Consider the following 23,568-nt stretch of genomic DNA (forward strand, 5'->3'; position numbering starts at 1 on the left):
TGAGTCGTGCACAATATCTAATCATTATTGCTATTTTGTGTACTTTATAAGAAGCTTGTAAGTTCATAATTAAAAGAATTATTTTCAGCATGTGCTGAAACACTAGAAATGTTCAGCTCTGAGCTAATATACCTGAACACGACTCGGTGAACTCAATGACTCGATCGACTGAACAAGATAAGCGCTTATCTTAGTCATGAGCGAAATGATTCACCGACTCAAAAACCGTTTCTCTGTACAAGATAAGAGCGAATCTTGGTCTTGGCCGAAATGATTCACTGACTCAAAAACTAGAGCAAATCTTGTTCTTGGTCAGAATTATTCATTGACTCGAAAACTGATGATTCCCTGTACAAGATAAGAGTGACTCTCGGTCTTGGCTGAAATGATTCACGACTCAAAAACTGATTCTCTGTACAAGATAAGAGTGACTCTTGGTTTTGGCTGAAATGATTCACAACTCAAATACCGATACTCTGTACAAAATAAGAGCGAATCTCGGTTATGACCAAAATGATTCACTGACTCAAAAATCGATTTTCTGTACAAGATAAGATCGAATCTGGGTATTGACCTAATGATTCACTGATTCCCTGTACAAGATAAGAGCAAATCTTGGATTTGTCTGGAATGATTCGCTGACTCAAAAACTAGAGTGAATCTTAGTCTTGACCAAAACGATTCAGGTTCGGCAGACACCAAGCTGCAAATATGACGTACACGATTCGGGGATTTAAAGATATAACGACTCTAAACTGAATGAACGGAATGAAAAAACTGAATCGTTCACACATGAATCATTAGCCAGCGGGGTTTTATAATAATGGAAACTCTATAACTGTGTGTCTGTGTGTGTGTGTGTGTGTAGAGCACTAAACGTCTCACCAGGACTCCTGAGCTAATAGGAAAATGCAGTGTAATGAATTGGATTGTTGACCTGTTTAATTCCCACATGCGGAAGCCTCTAGTTAGTCCAGTTTATTTAAAAATTCACAGTAAAAGCAGCTGATCAGGTGCTGCGCAGGAAACGACGTTTTTTTCACGATTTTTTCAGGATAAATCAAATAAACGATTCATGACGACATGCCGATGATCGAAGCTAACTGTCCTCTATACGTTTTATTTCTAATGCCATTTAGATACCGATACCATTTTAATGACGGAACATGCTAACGCTTGCGATGCTAACAGTGTTAAGAAGGTGAACATCCTGCAGATGTAAACATTAAATACTGGTGTACTGATATCTTTGTAGTGCTGTTGTGCATTATTATTGAATCTTTACCTGTAATATCTATCTAATGTAAGAGACTGGAGCAAGGCATGCTGGGATATGTTTTGCTCTGTATCACTAGCCATATATGGGTGTTTAAGCTTTGATCTAAAGTGTGTTTTCTTGACGTATTTATTAGTCAAGTGCTGATGCTAACAGTGTTGCTATCAGTGAATGAAAAAAGACTGCCACTAGTTCATGCTTATTTCTGGCTCTTAGCTATGCTTGCATGTTTAATCAGACTGTTGCTTCAGCTCTCTCGTAGCATCTTTAAGGCTGATCATTTCTACGCTTGACCGTTTAACACTGTAGGAACCTTGTTGTTGATGATGAACTACAGTTGGAGTGCGAGTTATGAAATGTCATCTCTTTCTTTCCCCTCTGTCTCTGTCTCAGGCACTTCCTCTTTAAGACAGGCACAGGAACGACCCCTCTGTTCAGCACGGCCACTCCGGGCTACACCATGGCTACGGGGGCGGTGTATTCGCCCCCCACACGGCCCCTGCCCCGCAACACGCTCTCCCGCAGCGCCTTCAAATTCAAGAAGTCGTCCAAGTACTGCTCGTGGAGGTGCACGGCTCTCAGCGCCGTCGCCGTGTCCGTCCTGCTGTCCATCATCCTCTGCTACTGCGTCTGTGAGTCCTAGCGCACCAACACGCCTGTCACCCGAACTCTATCGTAGGTTTATTGTAACATACGAAGGACGGGAATGAGTAATCTGGCAGTGAATTAATGGTTAACTTTGAATCGTCATCGAAGACACCTGATATTGTCTGAAGTCCAAGCAACGAAATGAAAATCTGTCAGCGGCATTGTGGGCGGGAAATGCAGTCAGATGTAGTGGGATTTTACAGGCTTTGATCGGTCAGAGTTTGGACTGAAACTGTGGGTACCCAAGGAACCTACACCTAAGGAACCTAAGGAAACATTTTTGGGTACTAATTGAATAGAATGGGTGGAGACTGTGGTCCAGAGGGTTATTGGGCATTTTAAGGGCACGAGTGTATAGGTTCTGCGATGCTGTTGGTCACAATGTGGTCTTGGCTGGGAACTGCAGTCCGATTCGTTACAAAATGACGTGGTCTGAATTCTGATTGGCTGTAGAGGCATTGTAGGGGCGTGGCCTGTACTTTGATTGGCCAGAGTGTGAGGGATTGGTAGTTTGAGGTGGGATCTAGGATTTTGTGATCGCAGAATCATTCGATTTTTTCGAAATTACCGCATATTTCTCGCAAATTTGGGCCGAGACGCGTCATGTGACATCATCATTCATCCAAAGCCGTCTTCGATTCACGTGTGTCGTACGTGAGTACAGCTACAAGGCCTCGTTTACCGACAAACATCACTGAGAAAGCGCGTGCAGAGCAATTTCGTGCGATCACGATTTCACCAATTCAGGTAGTTTACCGCCAAGAAACCACAAAAAAATCTCAGTAAGTTGCATCGCAAGTTTTGGAGGGGAAAAAAAACGCAGCGAAATCAAGCATTTTTCAAAATCAACAATCACAAAAAAACGCAGCGAAATCCTGTACGGACTGAAAAGTAGCAGTGGGGGCGGGAGGGAACCGCAGGCCGGTTGGTCAGAGTAGGATTTTGGGTGAGAATTGTGCTCTAATTGGTTACAGCGTTCTGTGGAGCCGTGATATAAATGGTCAAAGAGGAATTTTAGGAAATACACACCAAACATTCCCACACCAAACACTGGCAATGAAGATGCTTACCAGTCTCAAGTAATATCACACCACAGTTGATGAGAGAGTGATGCGAAACACAACTAATTGGCTAATCGGAAGACTCGCTAGCCGTTAAGTCTTGTCAAGGCGCCAAGGACGATTCATTGTGAGCTCAAACCCCACCCGCTTTCTTGGAAATTCGAGTACACTAGTTGTTGAAATGAGCGAAATGATCTACTCGGGTCCAAGTGCTAATCACACCTTCTGTAGCTGGCTCTCAAACTGCATTAGCACAATCAATAGGGTCCAGAAGTCCACTTATTTGACAAAACAATTAGTTTTGGATATCACCTCGGTGGTGGATTCAGACTTTCGGACCCTACAGTACACACAGTAATGTCGTTAGTATGTAATGCTCTCAATCAGAGACGCTGCCAGACTTTCTGCCTCCGTTCCTTTCCAGCACAAAGCCACACGCTCTCTCTCGTCCAGCCGAGCTCTTAAAACCAGTCAGTGATGGGAATTAAAACCCTGAAAAACGTGTTAGAGGAGGATTCTTGTGCCGAAAACCCCGTCCGCTGTCTCCAGAAGTTGCTGTTAACCACAAAATGCCTTGGCCTCAGACTTTGGGACCGTGCTGTACATGCAGTAGTGCTGCTCGGGGTGATTTTCATGCCAGACTTTCTGCCTCCGTTCGTTCTAGCGCTAAGCCGCACACGTTCATCAGCGGCTCTTACAGGCAGCCAGGAACGAGACTTAAAGCCCAGAACAACCTGTTTGGTCGTCATAGTAACTGTTGCACTAAGTGAAATCAGCCGCATGTTTAACTACATTTACTAACACGAACGTATCACGACATCACACGGCTGTTATCATCTTACCAGGTTTAACACTCGGACTAATTCTGTGCCAAGGCTAGCTAGCTATTTAGCATTAATTTATACGTGGCAATATGTTAGCTATCAGCTGCGTGAAATAAAGTATAACGTTTAGCAAGCTGCCTAGTGCTACAGCTAAATCATTAGCTAGCATTAATTAGCCACGATCACTTTATAGGATAAACAATACTGATTATTTTGCTTAAGATGATGTTGTTGTGTAAGTATCAGCACTTCATATCTATCTATCTATCTATCTGTCTATATGTCTGTCTGTCTATCTATCTGTCTATCTATCTCTCTGTCTATTTATCTGTCTGTCTGTCTATCTATCTATCTTTTAATAAAAAATGTATCTAGTCCATATTTGTTACCTTCTTTCCTTTTCTCCTATTAAAATGCACATAGCCATTTTTTTATCTTTACATGTATAATTTTTGAAAATTATACAAACGTATTTACATTTACATTTATTCATTTAGCAGATGCTTTTATCCAAAGCGACTTACAAATGAGAAAATGAGACACAAAAAAACTATGCACACACACACACACACACACACACACACACACACTTTTTGGTTGTAACTGTCTCCCTCTGATTCGCGCCTCATCTTGAATTCCGGTCCGAGTTATTATAGGGTTGTCACGGTAACCGAGCCTCCCATCGCCGTGGCAACCACATCCATGCTCTGGCTTTGGTGCCCCTGCTTTGTGTCAGTTCTGCTCAGTCACGTTCCTGCTACGAGGTTGTATATCCCGATGGCACTCCGGCCTTTATATCTTCTTTTTTTCTGACTTCTGGATTCTAATAAAGAAAAATAAAATGAAGAAGCACAACGAAAGAAAGAAGACGAGAGAGAGAGAGAGAGAGAGAGAGAGAGAGAGAGAGAGAGAGAAATGCACAAGGGAGGAATGAGAGAGTTGTTTTCTTTCCCTAAAGTTCTTCCTTTCATGATGGTTTTCTGATAATGACTTTCACTCCATCACAATGAATCTTTCTCTTTCTCTCTCTCTCTCTCTCTCTCTCTCTCGCTCCTTTCTCACTTTCTCCAAGTGCCTGATTGGTTGTTTATTAGTCATGTGCATCCATCTCGACGACGGTGATGAATATTTGAAGCTCGAGAGTCAGTGGGGTTTCTCCGGCCAAACCCCTCATCATTACTAACATAAAGACGAGTTTAGAGTCACGCAGCGGGAGTCCACGAGCGCGAGAGCCAAATTATGGAAATATATGGACGGCTAATCATCTCGCCGCACGGCGGGGAATAAACATCATCGTCTCCTAAAAAACACGAACGCGAAGATGGCTTTCTTTAGCAGCGTCTCATTAAAGTGCACTCATTAAAGTGCACCGCATTTAGCCTTAACAAAAAAAAAATCCTGATTAACAGAAAGTTTCCCACCCGAAGTGGGCGGGGCTAATGGCAGATAACGGACCGAAACAACCCCGTTTTTTCGTGCTACGATGTGAAGGAGTTTCTGATCCAGTTCCCATTTCTTCCCATCTCCCTCTCGATTCGGATGTGGATTTAAAAGTCCACGCTAAAGCGTTAGCGTTATTCGTAGCCTAACGTAAACGTTACGCCGTCGTGAAATGAATCATCTAAGTATTTTTAGTAATCTGCTGTTAGTTTTCTTGGATATATAAGCAAAATGTAAATATTTGGGTAATATTATCATTTCAGAAGCTGTAAAAAGCTAAAAATAAAAATGACACCTCTCTCGTTCTGAGACCAGAAACGATGATAAACACTCACCGGGTTTTTACGTCTGTGAAGAATCTGAATGAGGACGAGAGCGAGTGAGCAACTGTTCTGTAGAAGGGCTTTTTATCATTGTTATAGCATACACCACACTCAGGAGAAGTAAACACAGACATCCAGTCTGCCCACTTAGTTTTATTTCCCGAGTCGAGCTTTTATACGAGCCGTGCGTTCCCTGTGTAAATATTTTGAAGCTTTGCTGCTACAGCAGAATGATGCGAGTTTGTTCGGGGCTGAACATTTGTAGTTATTTAGCAGAAATTGTTCCTCCAGTGAAAGGAATCAAATCCGGCGCTGAACGTTTAGCTCGGCTCGAGGAGGACAGGCTGTCAGATAAATCAAATCTGGACAAATGATGTAGCATTTAGCATTTAGTGGCACCCCGTTAGCGAAATCATATCATCGAAATGACAGACGTGTCGTCGTGAGTGATGGATAATTGGTTCTGAATAAATCGGCGTGTCTTTTGAGACGTCAGTCGGTAAAGAAGGTTGTTTTTTTAAATTCTGAACCCAAAAACAAAATGGCCGTGTGTTGGGCATCGTCGCACAGGAGAGCTAGCACGTCGTTTGTCGTTTATTACAGCGTGTCAAGCTAAGTGAAGCTAAGAAATGAGATTTTTTTTTAAGCGCTAGCCATGTTAGCGGTTTTATAAGTATACCTGAGAGGTGTACAGAGATTTTGCATATCCCAGAATGCCCTGCTTCCCCTTTGTCCAAAATGGTGCCCTACTTCCTGCTCAGAGTGGATGTCGTGTATTAGCAAGGCCATACCATTTGGACATTAGCCTCTTGCAGTGCATTGTGGGATTTATGTGTGCTAACACTGCTGGTTAATTAGCCGCCCACACGTGACTTAGTCATGTAAAGATGATGTCGTTGAGAAACCAACAATCCTGACTGGATCACATGGCCCAATTATTACTCACTCATGACACACACAAGATCATATTTTTAGCGCTGTGACACATGGTTTATTTATCCTCCACCCTGCCCTGCGTCCTTCTTGCCCTCTCTTTCCATCTTCTTTTCTTTTATTTCTGTCAATCGTTTTTGGGTTGTTTTATAAAAAAATTTCCAGCCTCAGGGTCCTGTCTGCTTTTCCACTCACGCTTCCTCGAGCCTGAGCTTGCTGTCACCTCAACGTGTCTATCTTCTTGTCTGGTTTCTCTCCTTTCTCCGACTGTAATCTGTACTTAGCTTCGTGCTAACAGCAAACAGCCAGCAGTGCGAGGAACGCTTGTACCTCCATCTGTCACTTTCTCAGAACAGGTGTCATATTTACATCATCGTTCGTGATAAGTATCAGCTCGTGGAGGGAAAGAAAGCGCTACGTCGCGCGCTAACTATGCCGGAAACGTTGGCGGGGATTATTATACAAGATAATAAATGAACAAAACTAAAAGGAAAGTTTTTAGAGTACAATGTTATATAGGAAGGTGAACATACGATATCGTATATACAATATCAGTCAAGTGGTTAAAGGAAAGCACTGTTGCTAGGCAACGGGGAAATTAGCTTGCTAACATTTCAGATGTAACAATTTTCCTTCAGATGGTTTGGTAAATTGCTGAAAAAGAAAAAAAAAAACTCATACAAACTATGGACATTTTTCTAAACTCTGTTGGCAAATGACTAAGAAAATGCTACGTACAACTATAGTTACGGTTTAAATAGCTAGCAAGTAGCTCTTAAGTCTTATACAGACAGTGTAAAGGCCCAATGATGGTGGAAATGAGACAAATGATGATGGTAATAATAACACATACACATAACATTCACCTCAGATGTCTTGGTAAATTACTAAGGAAAGTGTCAGTAAGTCTAAAATTAGCACTGTGTGAAGGTTCAGTGATATCGAAAATTATACAAATGTATTGAGAATATTAACATTTTCCTCAAATGTGTTGGAAAATTACAAATATAAAGCTCCCTAAGGCTAAAAAATTTATTTACATATCTAGATAGTAATTTAAATAGACAATGTAAAGGTAGAATGATGCTGGAAACAACACAAACTTATAGATATTAACAACATTTTCCTCAAATGTGTTGGAAAATTACAAATATAAAGCTCCCTAAGGCTAAAAAATGTATTTACGTAGCTAGCTAGTCATTTATATAGACAATATAAAGGTTGATCGCTAACTGAGTCCATTATATTACATTAAGAAGCATCAAAATGGCGGTAAGATGTGTGAACTGTCTGTATGTTTGTCACACTTAGTTTATTGAGCATGGTTATGATGTGTAATTTTCTGTCACTGTACACAAAAGTGTACAACCTCAATGATATCTTACGAGTCTTCGATGTCGGTGTGAAAACTGTGGCTCAGAAATGTGAAATTAAACCAAACAGAGTCTCATCAGCATCCCCGCGAAGGCTTCTCTTAGCAGTAGGTACGCTAACACTTCTGTCAGCAACATGCCAAGCCGGCCCGCAGGACAGTCAGGCCCAGAGGCTCTTAAAAATTAACCCCACCAGCATAATTTTACCCCGAAGCAGCAAAACGTGTCCTGACACAACACCATCCATACCTTCAGTGCAAACGTGAGTAGTTTCTTTCTTCTAGCTAGCATAAATTGTTTGAGTGCAGATTTAGTGCTGAAAGAATAAATAAAAATGTGCATTTAGTGTAAACTGAGAAGAAGGATAAGCTAACATATACTGCATGCTAATTTCCCATAAAGATATTTTGTCATAAACTTTAATAATATAGCATGGATATATGAACTAGTGCAAAGAGCAAGGTGAACTAGCTAAGTATGTAAATACTGTGCTAGCAAACCTGACACGTGCTAACTTTATGCTAATTTCTATATATTGATGTATACAGTATAAACTTTCCAACGCATGCTAACTAGTCGCTAGTCTAACATACAACATATGAGCTTTACATTTCCATACATATTGCCTTCGTCTTTGCTAAATCTATGCTATATTTATAGATAATAATCAGCACAATATATTAATCTTCGACGCACCTTTGACCACATGCTAGCTCACGGCTAATTATCACCGTTTGCTAAGCTATTTTTAACATTAAAGATATGTATAATACATCTGATAATATGTATAATGTATAAGATAACTCTATGCTAGTCGTATATTTTTTATATATGTCTTGCTAATTAGCACTGTTAGCATTATTTATATCAGTTTGACGGGACTTTCCACCGCATTTTAGCTCTAGGTTAATCGCTATCATTAGAAATATGTAAAATATATTATGTATGTATTATTTATAAGCTGAAACACCTTTGCTGTATGCTAATTCTATGCTAATCACTGCTGTAAGTGTTATGTATAATATATGTTGTATAATATACAAAGTCAAACGCGTCTTTGCCTCATGCTAACTCGATGCTAATTGCTCCTGTTAGCGGTATCCGTACAGTATAATATATGAACTCGAACACGTCTTTGCCGTATGCTAACTCTATACTAATCGCTCCTGTTAGCGATATATATAATATATGAACTCAGACATGTCTTTCACGTATGCTAACTCAATGCTAATCGGTCCTGTTAGCGTCATTATTAATATATCTGATAGTATGTATAATAAATCAAGCTAAGCACAATTTTGCCGTATGCTAACTCTATACTAATCGCTCCTGTTAGCGTTATATATAATACACGAACTCAGACATGTCTTTGACGTATGCTAACTCGATGCTAATCGCCCCTGTTAGCATTATGTATAATACATCTGACAGCATGTATAATATATAAAGTCAAGCACATCTTTGATGTATGCTAACTCGATGCTAATCGTTCCTGTTAGCGTTATGTGTAATATATAACTTAAGCTCAAAAAGGTCTTTGACGCATGCTAACAGGAGGCTAATCACTTGCGTTAGCATATGGCGGAAGGCACATTGGAGCTGGAGATGTATTATCTATGGTGGTAAGGAGTGCAATTAGCATAGCATCAAGTGTTTCTTTGATCTGGGCGATTTCCTCCTGCGCTTTGTCACAAGTTTGTCAGCCATGTTTGTGTTTCTTTCTTGTTCGGTGCGTGTCTCAGAACTCGGAGATATTTGTGCGGCGGAGATAATTGAGCGTAGCAGGAACAGTCGATACTGCACTTCATTAGTGCAGGACGGAGGGAAGAAACTTCTCCTCTTTTCTTTTTGATTGTGAGATAACGTGAGTGTGTGTGTGTGTGGGGCTCGATCCGCACAGCAGGGGGTTTGCCATCTCCTTGATGGACGTATCGATGCGGCCTGTTACCCATAACCCCCTGCTTCAGTCCAGGTCAGAGTGCTGAGTAGCAGGAGCTCGGCTATAGGGCTAACGCAGCGGGACGCTAATTTAATGAGACAGATGGAGAGAGAGAGAGAGAGGGAGAGAGAAGGAAAGGGAGACAGAGAGGGGTCAGGGGAGGCAAAGGAACGAGGGAGAAGTGTGTGTTTGTATGAGAGAGAGAGAGAGCTTACCCTACACTCATCTCTCTTTCTTTTTCTCTTCCTTTTGTGGCCTCTCTTCTCTTTTATCTATCGCTGTTTCTCCTCTTCACTTGCTTTTCTGTCTTTCTGTGTCTTCCTTTATTTTTCTGTCTCTCTCTCTTCTTCCTCTTCGATTCCCTTTCCTGTCTTCCTTTATTTTTGTCTTTTATCTTTTTATCTTTTTTTGTCTTTTTTCAATCTCTTCTCTTTTTCTGTCCCCGTCTCTCTTCCTCCTCTTCTCTTCCCTTTCCCTTCTTTCTTCGTCTTTCTGTCTCTCTCTTCTTCTATCAGTCTTTTTCCTTGTCTTTATTTGATCAACCTCTTCTCTTCCTTTATCTATCACTCTTCCTCCTCTCTTCCTTCTCTCCCTTTTGTCGCTCTCTTTTCCTTTTTCTGTCGTTCCCTTCAATTTTATCACTCTTCCTCCTCGTCCGTTGATTTTTCTTTCTTTCTTTTTCTGTCCCACTCCTCCATGTTCTATCACTCTTCTCCCTCTACTTTTTCCGACTTCACCCTGTTTTTCTTTTTCTTTTCTTTTCCTCTTCCTCCTTTTCTCTTCATTTCCGTGACCCCTTTCCTCTACCTGTCCCAATCTTCTTCTTCTTTTCTCCGTATATATGTCTTTGTTCTTGTCTTTTTTCTTTTTCTCTCATCTCTCTTTTCCTTTTTATATATCTCTCCATTGCATTCTCCTTCTTTTTCTGTCTCTCTGCATCCCTCTCTCTTCCTCTGCTCTACAGTCACGACATCTCTTTTCTCTATTATCTTATCACTCTTCCTCCTCTCACTTTTTCTTCCTCCTTATCCTTCTTTTTCTCCCTTTTCTATCTCTTTTCTATCTCTCATTTTTCTCTCCTTTTCATTCTTTTTCTCTCTCTCCCTATTTTTCTGTCCCTTGCTTTACTCCATTCTCTCTCTCTCTCTCTCTCTCTCTCTCTCTCTCTCTCTCTCTCTCTCTGTGTGTCTCACCCATCCTCTTTACTCTTGTCTGAGTGTGTGTGTGTGTGTGTGTGTGTGTGTGTGTAGTGTGTGTGTGTGTGCAGTTGGCAGGTCTGAATTACGTTGATTAGAGGAACAAAGTAAAGGTTCAGAATTTAAATCCATTATTACGAGAGTTACGCTTAAAGTAAGGAGTGACATGGTGGAGGGATGAAAGGAGAGAAATAAACAGTGAGGGACGGGGGAAAGAAAGGAAGGAAGGAAGAAAGAAAGAAATGAGGAAAGAAAGAAAGGAAGGACAAAAGAGAAAGAAAGAAATGGGAATGTATTAATGAATTCATGAAAAAAGTAGGGAAGAAATTAAAGAAAGAAAGAAAAAAATGTGGAAAGGAAGAAAGAAAGAAAGAAAGAAATGAGAATGTATTAATAAATGAAAGAAAAAAGTAAGGAAGAAATAAAAGACAGAAAGAAAGACATTAATACATGCTCTTACCCACTCTCTCTCTCTCTCTCTCTCTCTCTCTCTCGCACTCTCTCTCACTCTCTCTCTCTCTCTCTCTCTCTGTAGAATCGATAGCCGGAGTTTTGGAGCCGTACAGACGCCCATGTTGTCGCGTTATGCAACGTGATGCTTGCTAGCGGCGTGCTAAATTAGTTTCATGGCGCTGTCTGGCTGCCTTCAAGTGTGTGTGTGTGTGTGTGTGTGTGTGTGTGTGTGTGTGTGTGTGTGAGCCAGAGAGAGTGCGTGGTTGCATATGTGTGTGTTTTCATGTTTGTGTGGCAGAGAGAGTGCCGAATTGAATTGAACAGAGAGAGAGAGAGAGAGAGAGAGAGAGAGAGAGGGATGGATGGATGTAGGGATGGAGGGATGGAAGCAGGGATGGCGGTGTGCGTTTAACTTCATTTGCTCGTCTTTATTGACTGTGTGTGTGTGTTAGCGTGATTTTATTTGCTGAGGCATCATGGGATTCCGCTACTGTAAACCACATGAAGAAGGGGGCGGGGCTAAACATCCACTACCAAGAACTGCTTTTACTGCAGCGCTCACCGCACGGCTAATGCAGTTACAGTCCTCACACAGGAGCCCGCAGGTCGTCCAAAACAGGCCTGATTATTGACTGGGAGCAGTCACACACACGCACACACACACACAGATGCAGAGCCCTGACGACGTCATTTCTAATCGCTAATCACGCAGAAATAATTCACGTACATCCTATGTATACCTTTAGCAAATTTCTATCCTTTAGTTTAAAAACGACCCTAAAAGTTTCCCAAATGACGCTAGTCTGATTTAACGTCTGATTTTACTCACTTGGTTTTTGTTTTTTTCGTTGTTGTTTTTTTTTTTCATTTTCCGGGCTTAATAGGAACTTTATCAGACATTGCTCCTAATCAGCGCTGACTCAGACGCAGTCATTACGGACAACGGGCTGCAAATTTGTTAATTAAAAGTCGGCTAATTAATAAAGAATCCTGTCAGACAGCCTGTTTTGATTAGCTGTTATTTATAATTAACAAAAAATATCTGGCATCAATAATGGATGGAGCTGAAAGAACCTTTTTGACCCCTGTCTGTCTGTCTGTCTGTCTGTCTCTCTCTGTCTCTGTCTCTCAGCGATGCATCTGTTTGGACTGAACTGGCAGCTGCAGGAGACGGAGAGTTTCGCTTTTGAGAATGGACAGGTCAAACCCGATGGCACGACATCTAACGGAGTCACCGCACTGTCAGCTGAGCACGGTAAACACACACACACACCACACACACACACACACACACACACACAAACACACAGAGTGTCAAGTGCAGTAATATATCAGGGCAGCTGTGTGGATAGCGGTCAGGCTAAGTGCTAAAACGTTACGGTAAGCAGTCTCATCATAACGGCCTTCAACCACACATCCATCCATCATTATTAGGACAGAGAGAGAGAGAGAGAGAGAGAGAGAGAGAGAGAGAGCTCCATTATCTGTGCTATGTATGTATGAGTATTCCCTTTGTGTCATCATTGTGTGTGTGTGTGTGTTGCTGTTTGCAGTACACAATAAGTTATTCATCTTTCTCTTCACACAGTCAGGTTTATTTTTATTGATCTCTCTCTCTCTCTCTCTCTCTCTCTTTGTCTTTTGTCTTTCTTGGCTAGATAAAGTTTTATTAATATCATATTTTGGGTCTAAAGAACCATCGTTTGTATAAACTTGTATCTTGAAACTTTTATAGTTTCAACTTAAAAATGTTCTTGAGTTGTTGTGTTTTTTTTTTGTCTTTTTTATTTCCTAGGTTTTGGTTTTTAGCTTAGAGCAACTGCTGCCTTCCTCTGACTCTTCTGTTTACACCTTGAAATATTCCTAGGTTATTTTCTTTGTCTTTTGTAGCTCCTGGCTGGCTCGCCAATGGATAGATTTTAACGGATGACAGATTTAAGGTTCTGGGTCTAAAAAAAAAAAACTGTAGCTTAGATTGACTTCTATCTTCTTCAGCATTTATAGTTGCACCTTCAACCTCTTGAGATCTTTTTCGTTTGGCTCCTGGCTGTCTCGCCACTGCTTACATTTTGACTGATCGAGATTTTGGGTCTTAGAAAACAACCCTTCCTTACTGTGGAGATTTTTAGAACTGTGGCTTGGATCAACTTGTATCTCATTTAGTCTTTTACACTTGCACATTTTTATGTGTTTCCTGGCTGGCTCACCAATGGTTGGAGTTTAGAGGATCGTTGAATGTACATTTTGTCTCTTCAAGACCACAAACTGTGGATGAAACATTTTCAGATGTAGCCCGATAATGTTCTTGGGTGAAAATCAGAATGTTTCGGTCTCTGTTTGAAACTCCTGGCTGGCTCGCCAAAATGTTGGGTTTGATATGCAGAAAAGATGTTTTGTGTACTGTTTTTTCGTGTATATATTCGTACCTGATATTGATGCAATCAGTCAAGAGTAAGAAAGACAGAAAATGAGGAAATCCCATGATGCACTTTAACAGCTAGTTTCCAGACTTTACACTCCAGTGTACCCATAATGCACTGATGCTGTATTGGATATTTGATATGAATGGCTCATGGCAGCCATTCCTTCAACTTTTGACATTAATGAACACGCACACACACACACACGCACACACACACACACACACACACACACACACAGCATGAGGGAGTTTCACAAAGTCATAAAGACACACTAATGTTCCCTCAGACACACAGCACACTGGAGGAGCAGCGAGACACACGCTGAGAAATCACATCACCGTCATACTAATGTCTCTGAGACGGAAAGAGAGATGGATGAAGAGGGATAGAAAGAGAAAGAATGAAATGAACGGGTGAACGCGCAGTGAAAAATATGTCGTATCTGAAATTGTACACTGACTGACTAATTCACTATTTATTATACAGACTACACAGAGAAGGTGGCCGCGAGAGAGACTCGTACATCCCACTTTTACACACCTTTATTCCACAGCGTCACGGATTTCTGAGTGAAATATCTTCTTTTTTTCAGCAGGGCTTTAGATTTTATCCATAAGAATTAGACTGACTCCTGGGCATCTTAATATGTTAAAGCAGATAACATATTAAGGCTTTTATTTATTTATTTATTTATTTATTTATTTGGAAAATTCCAGATTTAAAAGTAATAATAATAATAATCATTTGGCATTTAAATGATTGAATCATGAAGAGTCTGCACAAGAACATGAGCTAACAAGAAAGAAAGGTCAGTTTTGATTGCAGGTCGTCTTTAAACGCATCGTAATAATGTCGAGAATGTTAAATAGGTTAGTGGTACAATCTCAAGATCAAAATAAAATATATCGGAAAATGTTTTTTTTTTTTTACATTTTTGAACTCAAACTAAAGAATACAAAAATGTGTCATTTTTTTGTGTACAATTTTGTTTATCAAAAACACAACTAGCACAACCGTCCATTTCACCTGAGTTTGTTAAGCAGATTTTTAAAAAATTTCATTTACAATGGTGATTGAAATAATTTATTTTTTTTTTTTACTTTTTGTTTTGTGTCACAAAAGTGTGTCATTTTTCGACATAATCTCCATTTCATTCAACGCACGTAATCAAGCTCTTAATGAGCATCTCGTAAAAAAAGGATTGTTTTGTACAGTTTTTTTTTTAAATAATATCGCCCGTTTGACTCACCCTCGTATTTCAGTCCCTCCAGGATTTCTGGGATTTTGCGATGGCAGAAATGAACGTCAATGAAAATCAAGCAAACTCCGCAATATTCGGAGGAGCTGCAGTTTTTATAAATTAACGCGGATTCGGGCCGAGACACGTCACGTGACGTCATCGCAACCTGAATCAGCCAAAGCCTTCTTTGACTCACCTGAGTGCATGTGTACAGTTCGAGCATGAGTACAGTTTACCAACAAACATCAGTGCGAAAGACGTGCAAAACATTCGATTTCGTACCATTGCGTTTTCACCAATTCAGGTAGTTTTCCGCGAAAAAAAAAAAAAAAAATCACAAAAAATTAAAAAATAAAAAAAAATTCACGAAGGTTTAAGCAAGTCGACATGTTTCTGCAAACAAACAAATTAAAGTCCTAAGTGGATTATGGGTATTTGTTTTTCCCTGTATGACTGCTTGGTGTAAGATTAGAATTCTTTCAGTGAACACAAAAAAAAAAAAAAAACGAGCCAAATTTTAGAAATTATACTAAATTGTGAAAACGTTATTTTCGAAAATTGCTAATCCATACTTTGGGATGATGTCCTCCTTCTCTTGCATCTCGTGGAAGGTTAAAGCTCAGGAATTGTTCCTCGGGAAGTGCTGACGTTGACAGTCGGATCAGACGTGTGCAGTTTATTGTCATGAAATGTCTGAGCAGATCCCCCGGCGGGATTAAACGTAAATCCGATACCGGTTCTCCGAACGGATTTATCCTCCTTCTTTAGAAGTTCGTTTGGGAACGTCTGTCAGCACATTTTACTGTGCTTGACTGCTTCGAAGTGGATTTTTGTTCTGACAGGATTTTTCGAGCATGGGATGTTCCTATAAATAAATAAACAAATAAATAAATAAATAAATGAATAAATCACAAACGCTGGTCAGTGCTGAAATGAAATAGCGATGAATTTTTTTTCTACTTTTGATACGGCTAACATCAGCATGCTGTGGAGCACAAGCTTCAGGATGAAAACATGTCACGCAAAGCCTTCCAGATATAAAGTAAGCACAGTGGTTAGTAGTTTCATCACGCGAAACGCTGACAAAAATATTTTTTCTTTCTCCGGATGCTGCCTGAGTCGCCTGGGTCTCATTTGTTTAATGTAATAGCTTTCTAGCCGTCCTCTAAAAAGCGAGGCTGGAAGTAACATTCATTGATGAGAAATCTTTTCTTTCTTTTTTTTTTCTCCCTTCAAGTCCGGGAGCATGTGAATTTTTTTTACGTGTTTAATGGTAGGAGAGATGAGAGAGAGAGAGAGAGAGAGAGAGAGAGAGCGATTAAGGTTAGAGGAAGCTGAGAGGCGGAATGATGGAGCGAGGGAAGGCAGATAGTGAACTGAAGAAGAGAAAGAGGAGGGTTATAGGAAGTTTAGAGGAAGTGGAGAGGCAGAATGTGTGAATGAGAGAGCGGGAAAGTGAGACGGAGAGATGTTTGTGTTGGTAATGCGGCTATCTGTCACTTCAGGCCGTGTGTTTGCTTAGCGTTTAGCCTCACGCTGTGGTGTCGTTAGCGAGAGCGTGTGAAAGAGAAAACTTCTCATTCACCTTGTGTGTCCTGTTCTCTCACTCTCTTTCTCATGCCGTTCTCTCTCTCTTTCTCTCATCCCTTACTCCGTTTGAATCGATGGTGTTAATATTTAAACACGCTCCTCGCCTTCTTTAGCGGCGGTTTTGCTAAAAGTGCCGAGTGCTGAATTACGTCTCTGTAAGTGCGACTCTCCATTATTCTCTCCTGATGTCATACAGTCTCTCTCTCTCTCTCTCTCTCTCTCTCTCTCTCTCTCTCACACACACAAACACACAGAGGCAGTAAAGTGAAGCTGCGTAGTTGAACAGGTTCGAACATAAAAAGTTGGGCGAGAAAAAGGAAAGGACAGAAAGAGTCAAAGAGTTAAAGAGATAAAAAGGGAGAGGTGAAGAGGATAGGAAGAGAAAAGAATGAGAGAAAATGGAGGCAAGAAGAAGAAAAGAGATAGGAGTAGGGATAGAAAGTGATTTTTTTGAAAGGCAAAGGGAAAGACAACTGAGAAGGCAAAAGAGAGGAAAAGATAACGATAAAGACGGACGAATAAAGAAGATAAAAAATGAGACAGAAATGAAAGAAAGATGGAAGAGAGGGAAAACGGAGAGATAAGGAGAGAGATTAGGAGAATGGAAAAGAAAAAGCGGAGGAGAGACAAATTTCGAAGATGAAATAATGGAGAGAGGGAAGGAAGAGATAAGGGGAAAGAGAGAAAAAAATTAAGAGGAGGTGTAGAGAGGAAAAAAAGGATATCGAGGAGACAAGAGGAAGAACGCTGAGAAAAGAAAGGAGGATCGGAGGAAGAGGAAGAAAGAAGGAATGATTGGTCAAAGAATGGGTAGAGAGAAGAGAGATGAAAAAGATGGAAGAGAGGGGGAAAAGGAGAGATAAAGTGAGAGAGATTAGGGCAAAAATAATGAAAGAGAGGAGGAGAGACAGAATGAGAAATGAATTGAGAAAGAAAAACGATGGAGAGTGAGAAAGGGAAAAGAGGAAGGAACTGAAGGAAGGAAGAAAGAGTAGTGTCGGCAGGAAAAATAGAGAAAGATCAACAGAGCGAGATAGAAAGAAAGAAAGAAAAAAACAGATGAGGAAGTGTGGAGAGGAAAAAAGGATGAGAAAGACGGACTCAACGAGGAGAAATGATCGGGAGAAAAAAAGAAGAAGAGAGGACCAGAGAAAGAATGGATAGAGAAGAGAAGCAACCACACACACACACACACACACACACACACACACACACACACACACACACACACACTGATGAAGTGGCCAGCGAACCTCTTAAACTCCCAAATGTCGATCTGCTCCTCGTTCTCGTTTTCCCACTGCGCATCTTCCTGGCACTTGCCTTCTATCCCTCGTTCTTTTTCTCTCCCTGAGCGATACCCTGCTGCTAATCAGACCTTCACAGATGGTGCCTTTCTCTCCATTCTCTCGCTCCACACGAGCTCCTGTCTGCACTCACTGTATCTCGAGGCTGAGTACCAGATAACGGACAGAACTCGCATGACTGCGGTAGAAAGTTCACCTGCTAGTAACGTTGATGGTTAAGTTATGAAGCTAACGTTAGCTAGCACTAAATACACGCCTCCGTTCACTAAAGCTAGCTATGTAGCGTTACAGTGAGGGGCGAGGGGCTGTCACTGAAGGAGAAACTGACACAAAAGACTTGATAGCTCTGTGCTAACTGCTTTGTGACAATGTCCGTTGTTAAAATCACTATACAAACAAACAAACAAATAAATAAATAAAACAATTTGGGAGGAAGTTCAGTTAGCAGTTGATGCTAAGTGTAATGACAGTGTAATTTTAGTCATATGGATTATTTTCTTAGTAGCTCACCAACATATCTGAGGTAAATGTTGATATTCCTAACATTTTTGTCGCGTTTTAATCGTCTCTGTGCCTTTACTTGTCTACATAACAGATTAGCAGCTATATGCTGGTTTGAGTGTAAATAATTTTCTCTCAGTATCTAGTCTACCTCTACCTGAGGTAAATGTTGCTATTGGTATCCTAATGTTTTTGTCTTGTTTCCGTTACCATTATGCTATTACTTTGTCTATAATAAAAGACTTGACAGCTATATGCTAACTAGCTAAACAGTAATATTACCTGTACTGAGTATTTTCCTAGTATTTTACCAACACATCTGAGGTACATGTTGATATTCACAATTTTTTTGTCTTGTTTACATCATCACTAAGCCTTTAATTTTTCTGTATAACAGATTAGTGACCATATTGTAGCTCGCTAAACAGTCATTTTGAGTGTAAAGATGTTTTGTTTTTTTTGTTTTTTTTCCCCCGTATGTAGTGTTTTTCTTTTTAGTAATTAACACATCTGAGGTAAATGTTGATATTCCAAGTGTCTCATATTCCTCGTTTCATTTCCACGGTCACTGCAATTTCACTTTATCCTTAATAAAAGATGCAACAGTTACGCGATATCTAACTTAATTGTGATTTAGTTCATATTAATTCTTTTCTTAGTAGGTTACCAACACATTGGAGGTAAATGTTCATGTTTCCATTGATTCTGTCTTGCTTTCACTATCACTGTGCCTTTACTTTGTCCTTATCGTAGACTTAACAGCTATGTGCTAATTAACACGCTAATTTTAGTTGTAATATAAGGTTTTTTTTAGTATTTTCCCAACACATCTGAGGTAAATGTTGATATTCCCAATATTTTTGGCATGTTTACATCATCACTGAGCTATTACTTTGCCTGCATAACCAATTAGTGACAATGCGCTAGCTAGCTAAACAGTCATTTTTAAGTGTACTGATTATTTTGTTAGCAATTTACCAACACATCTGAGGTCAGTGTTGATATTCACAATGTTTTTTGTCTGGTTTCCATGGTTAGTGAGTCTTTACATTTTGTCTGTATTACAAATTAGCAGCCATGCGTTAGCTAGTTAAACAATTTACCAACGTAACTGAGGTGAAAGTTGATGTCCATGATGAATCAGTTTTGTTCCCACTCTCACTGAGCTTTAACTTCCATGTGCGAGCTAGCTAAACTGTTAACCTCAGCTATTAGCTAGCTCATGCTCGCCGTCCTTGTTTCCTAGAAACACTGTTCTCGCAAACGCAGCCACTTGAACGATGAGTGTATTATGTTTTTTTTCCTTCCAGCTTCGAATAGGAAGCACATGGGAAGTGGTTTTGATGCTCCATTTCCCTCAGAGTTGTTTATATTGCCCATCGCTGAGATCAGCATAAATAAGATGAATTGGAGGTTTAGTCTAAAATAAATGCTACGGTGATGCTGCTATAAAATTTTAAGATACGGTCTGAGTCAGTGGGACCGAGCGCTGCCACAACAGGACGGTTTAGCGTTAGCCTGCTAAGCGCTTTATGGAATAATTAATGGTGTATTAATGCCAGCTGGTTTCCATTAGTGAGTGTATGAGCTCAGACTCTGTCTCTCGTAATGCAATATACAGAGACAGAGGGACCAAAAGTCTGAGTCCAACTACTAAGAACTGTTATTTTATTTCGTCATGTATTGAAAAGTAATTGAAAGATAATTCTCGAACAAGACTAATTCTCCAACGCACCTTATTGGATGAGAGCGGTAAGGAAGATAGGATTTAACACATAAAGGAGTCTGTATGAGGTGCTATTTGTTGAGCAAGCGCAGTAATTAACACTATACGGTACATCGTCACAGCAATTAAATCAAGGCGTGTAGTATGTGAAGAGAAGATTCATACAGGATCGGCTCTGTCTCCGGTTTATATAAAGGACTCTTGAATAATAAAGAGCAACTGAGGAAAATGTCAAATGAATCATAAAATGGAAACAAGTCTCAGTAGTGGACTCGGATTTTTTTTTTCGACCCGAGTGTCCGTGTGTAATCACGCGCTGTGTGCGATTTCCAAAAACGCCTCTGAAAAATTACACACTGGAGAGCCAGGCGTTTTTGGGTTTCTTTTTCTTTTCTTTTCTTTCTTTTTTTTTTCTCTAAAGCCTGGTTTGGGTCAAACCACGGGGCTGGGGTACACATTGAGCAGGAGGTGTGGGTGTGTGTCTGCATTAACTTCATCCAATATAAACCACAAAGCCTCAAATGACCTGCTGCTGCTGCGTGTTAAGTCGCAGTTTTTATTTGCTGTCGTGCGGGAGAGTCCTGGACTGAGCGACACTGTTTATTTAACAAGCTAGTATGTTAGCAAGCTAGACATTCCCCACACACACCAACACACTCCCACACACACACACACACACACACACACACACACATATACACATTCTGGTCCAAAAGTTGAGTCAACTAGATGAGTACATACAGCTGAAGTAATCCGGCACACATTAAGATTAGTTAGTTATTTAGTTAGTTAGTGACTTTACATGTCTTTTTCTTCAGACGTTTGCTGTAAGAATTATGATTAAATGAATCTTCTCTCTCTGTGTGTGTGTGTGTGTGTGTGTGTGTGTGAAGGTAAAGGGGGCGTGTACGTTCAGGAGAATAACACTATAGACACAGGTGAGGTGGACGTGGGGAGACGGGCGGTGCAGGACGTTCCTCCCGGAATGTTCTGGCGTTCTCAGCTCTTCATCGATCAGCCGCAGTCGCTCAAGTTCAACATCTCGCTGCAGAGAGACGCGCTTGTCGGAGTGTACGGACGCAAGGGCCTGCCGCCGTCACACACTCAGGTAACCCACACACACACACACTCAGGTAACACACAAACTCTAACCACACGTACCCGTCCAGTAATATAATAATATATAATATAATATATATAATATATATAATAATATAAAGTAATATAATACATCCATAAAAAAATGTATGAATTAATTAGAATACAATCTGTAGGGTTCAGTGAGGGGAATGGCAATGACTTAGCATTAGCATTAGCACAAAGCTAACACGTGGCCATATGAGACGTGCTAATGCTAGCGCTAATGCACAGAACCTTTTTTCCCAGTCCCAGCCATGTTCGCCTTCTAAGGAGGCGGAAGAACAATGGGTTTAAAGTTAATACAGGTTTTTTTTTTCTCCTTTTGTTGAAAAGTGGGCGGGGCTAATATTTAGGAAATCTTGCTTAAGCTCCACCGTTGCCAATCGCAGGGTCACCGATATCACTCACCCTGCCCACAGAGCTTTATATAACTGTGAGAGACCATTCATATGGGATTTACATTTACATTCATAGAGTAGAGGTGTAAGAGCCAGGGTAAGTGCAGATACATTTTTTAAGGGGGGGACCAGGGGGCAAGTTAGGGGTTAGTTAAGTGCTCACAGAAGAGGTGGGTCTTTTTGAAGATGGTAAGACATTCTGCTGTCCGGATTGATGTTCATTCCACCCACGTCTTTCTGCTCTCGTGCTGTGAGACCGTTAGCTTATATGAGTTGATACGTACACAGCGATTTACACACCTGTTGACGTTATTGATGTGGTTTGTTTGTTTGTTTGATTATTGCTGTGGTTTGTTTACCTCGAGGCTCAGGGGGAGTCTGAGAATTAGCATAAAGAGGCAAGAGAACTAACGCTAATACTAATCAATGCTATTAAGCTAACTGAAGCTGTCCTTGGTAACTTTAGCTACTTTAGCTAATGGAGTCGGTGCTGTGTGACTAGCGCTGGAGTGTCTCTGACTTCAGCGACGTGCAGGCGAGCTGTCACGCCACGAGCAGCCTGTTAATCGAGGTAATTGTCAGCTGAAAGCTCCGTAATGGAAGTCGATACGCAGAGACGCCCCGGTGCCGCTCGGTCCCTTTAGTTGCCACAGATGAATCGATATGTTTCTTTAAGGCTGTACAGAAGGACGGGATGAAGGGATATTGACGGATGGACGGATAAGAGATAGGAGTTAAGTCTGCAGACTCCTACGCAGGTCGAAACGGCGTCTTTTCTCTTGCTCGGCTCCGTCTGTTTGCCTCCATCTCGCTTTCTTTTTTTTTGTTGTTGTTTTTGGATGAGAAAAATGTGTTGTGTGAAATGAGAGAGTCGAAAAAAGACTCTCAGCCGGAACTGTGGACAAGATTCTCTTTCTCACTCTCTTTCTGTCTCTCTCTCTTTCTGTCTGTCTCGCTGTTACTTTCTCTCACTATTTCTATCTGTTGGTTCTCTCTCCTTCTGTTTGTCTCTCTCTTTCTCTCGATCCGGCTCTACCTAGTTATTTCCCTCTCATTATCTCTCTCTGCCGCTCTCCCTTTCTGTCTCTCACTTTCACGCTCTTTCTGCCCCATCTCTCTCTCTATCTCTCTCTCTCTCTCTCTCGCTCTCTCTTTCACTATACATAGCTTGTCAGTTGACAGAAGAGAACCCCTCGCTAAGCACTTAAAAGTCATCAAGAGCCACTTAAAAATCTCATGGTCAATACTGTGTTCTACATGTGCAAGATGCCAATGCTAATTCTACACAGCAAACAAAAACTAACATAATAAGTGAAAGCTGGCCTAATGAGTAAGAAAGCTAGGCTAGTGAGTGAGAAAGCTAGCCTAGTGAGTGAGAAAGCTAGCCTAGAGAGTGAAAGCTAGCCTAGTGAGTGAGAAAGCTAGCCTAGAGAGTGAAAGCTAGCCTAGTGAGTGAGAAAGCTAGGCTAGTGCGTGAGAAAGCTAACTTAGTGAGTGAGAAAGCTAACTAAATGAGTGAGAAAGCTAGCCTGGAGAGTGAAAGCTAGTCTAGTGAGTGAGAAAGCTAGCCTAGTGAGTGAGAAAGCTAGGCTAGTGCGTGAGAAAGCTAACCTAGTGAGTGAGAAAACTAACCTAGTGAGTGAGAAAGCTAGCCTAGAGAGTGAGAAAGCTAACCAAGTGAGTGAGAAAGCTAACTAAATGAGTGAGAAAGCTAGCCTAGAGAGTGAAAGCTAGCCTAGTGAGTGAGAAAGCTAACCTAGTGAGTGAGAAAGCTAGC

The 23,568-nt window shown here is 40.8% G+C and overlaps 1 protein-coding gene across 4 annotated transcripts in view; it reads left to right on the forward strand.

Annotated features, from left to right (window-relative positions):
- tenm3 (teneurin transmembrane protein 3) overlaps positions 1–23,568 on the forward strand; it is a 256,963-nt gene that overhangs the window by 105,232 nt on the left and 128,163 nt on the right. For all 4 annotated transcript variants that reach the window (XM_053679906.1, XM_053679908.1, XM_053679907.1 and 1 more), the window contains 3 exons: positions 1,670–1,908; positions 12,599–12,721; positions 21,147–21,361. In XM_053679906.1, coding sequence (XP_053535881.1) covers positions 1,670–1,908; positions 12,599–12,721; positions 21,147–21,361 — 577 coding nt within the window. The remainder of the gene's footprint in view (positions 1–1,669; positions 1,909–12,598; positions 12,722–21,146; positions 21,362–23,568) is intronic.

The sequence above is a fragment of the Ictalurus punctatus genome, chromosome 3, assembly GCF_001660625.3.
Source record: "Ictalurus punctatus breed USDA103 chromosome 3, Coco_2.0, whole genome shotgun sequence".
NCBI lineage: Eukaryota > Metazoa > Chordata > Actinopteri > Siluriformes > Ictaluridae > Ictalurus > Ictalurus punctatus.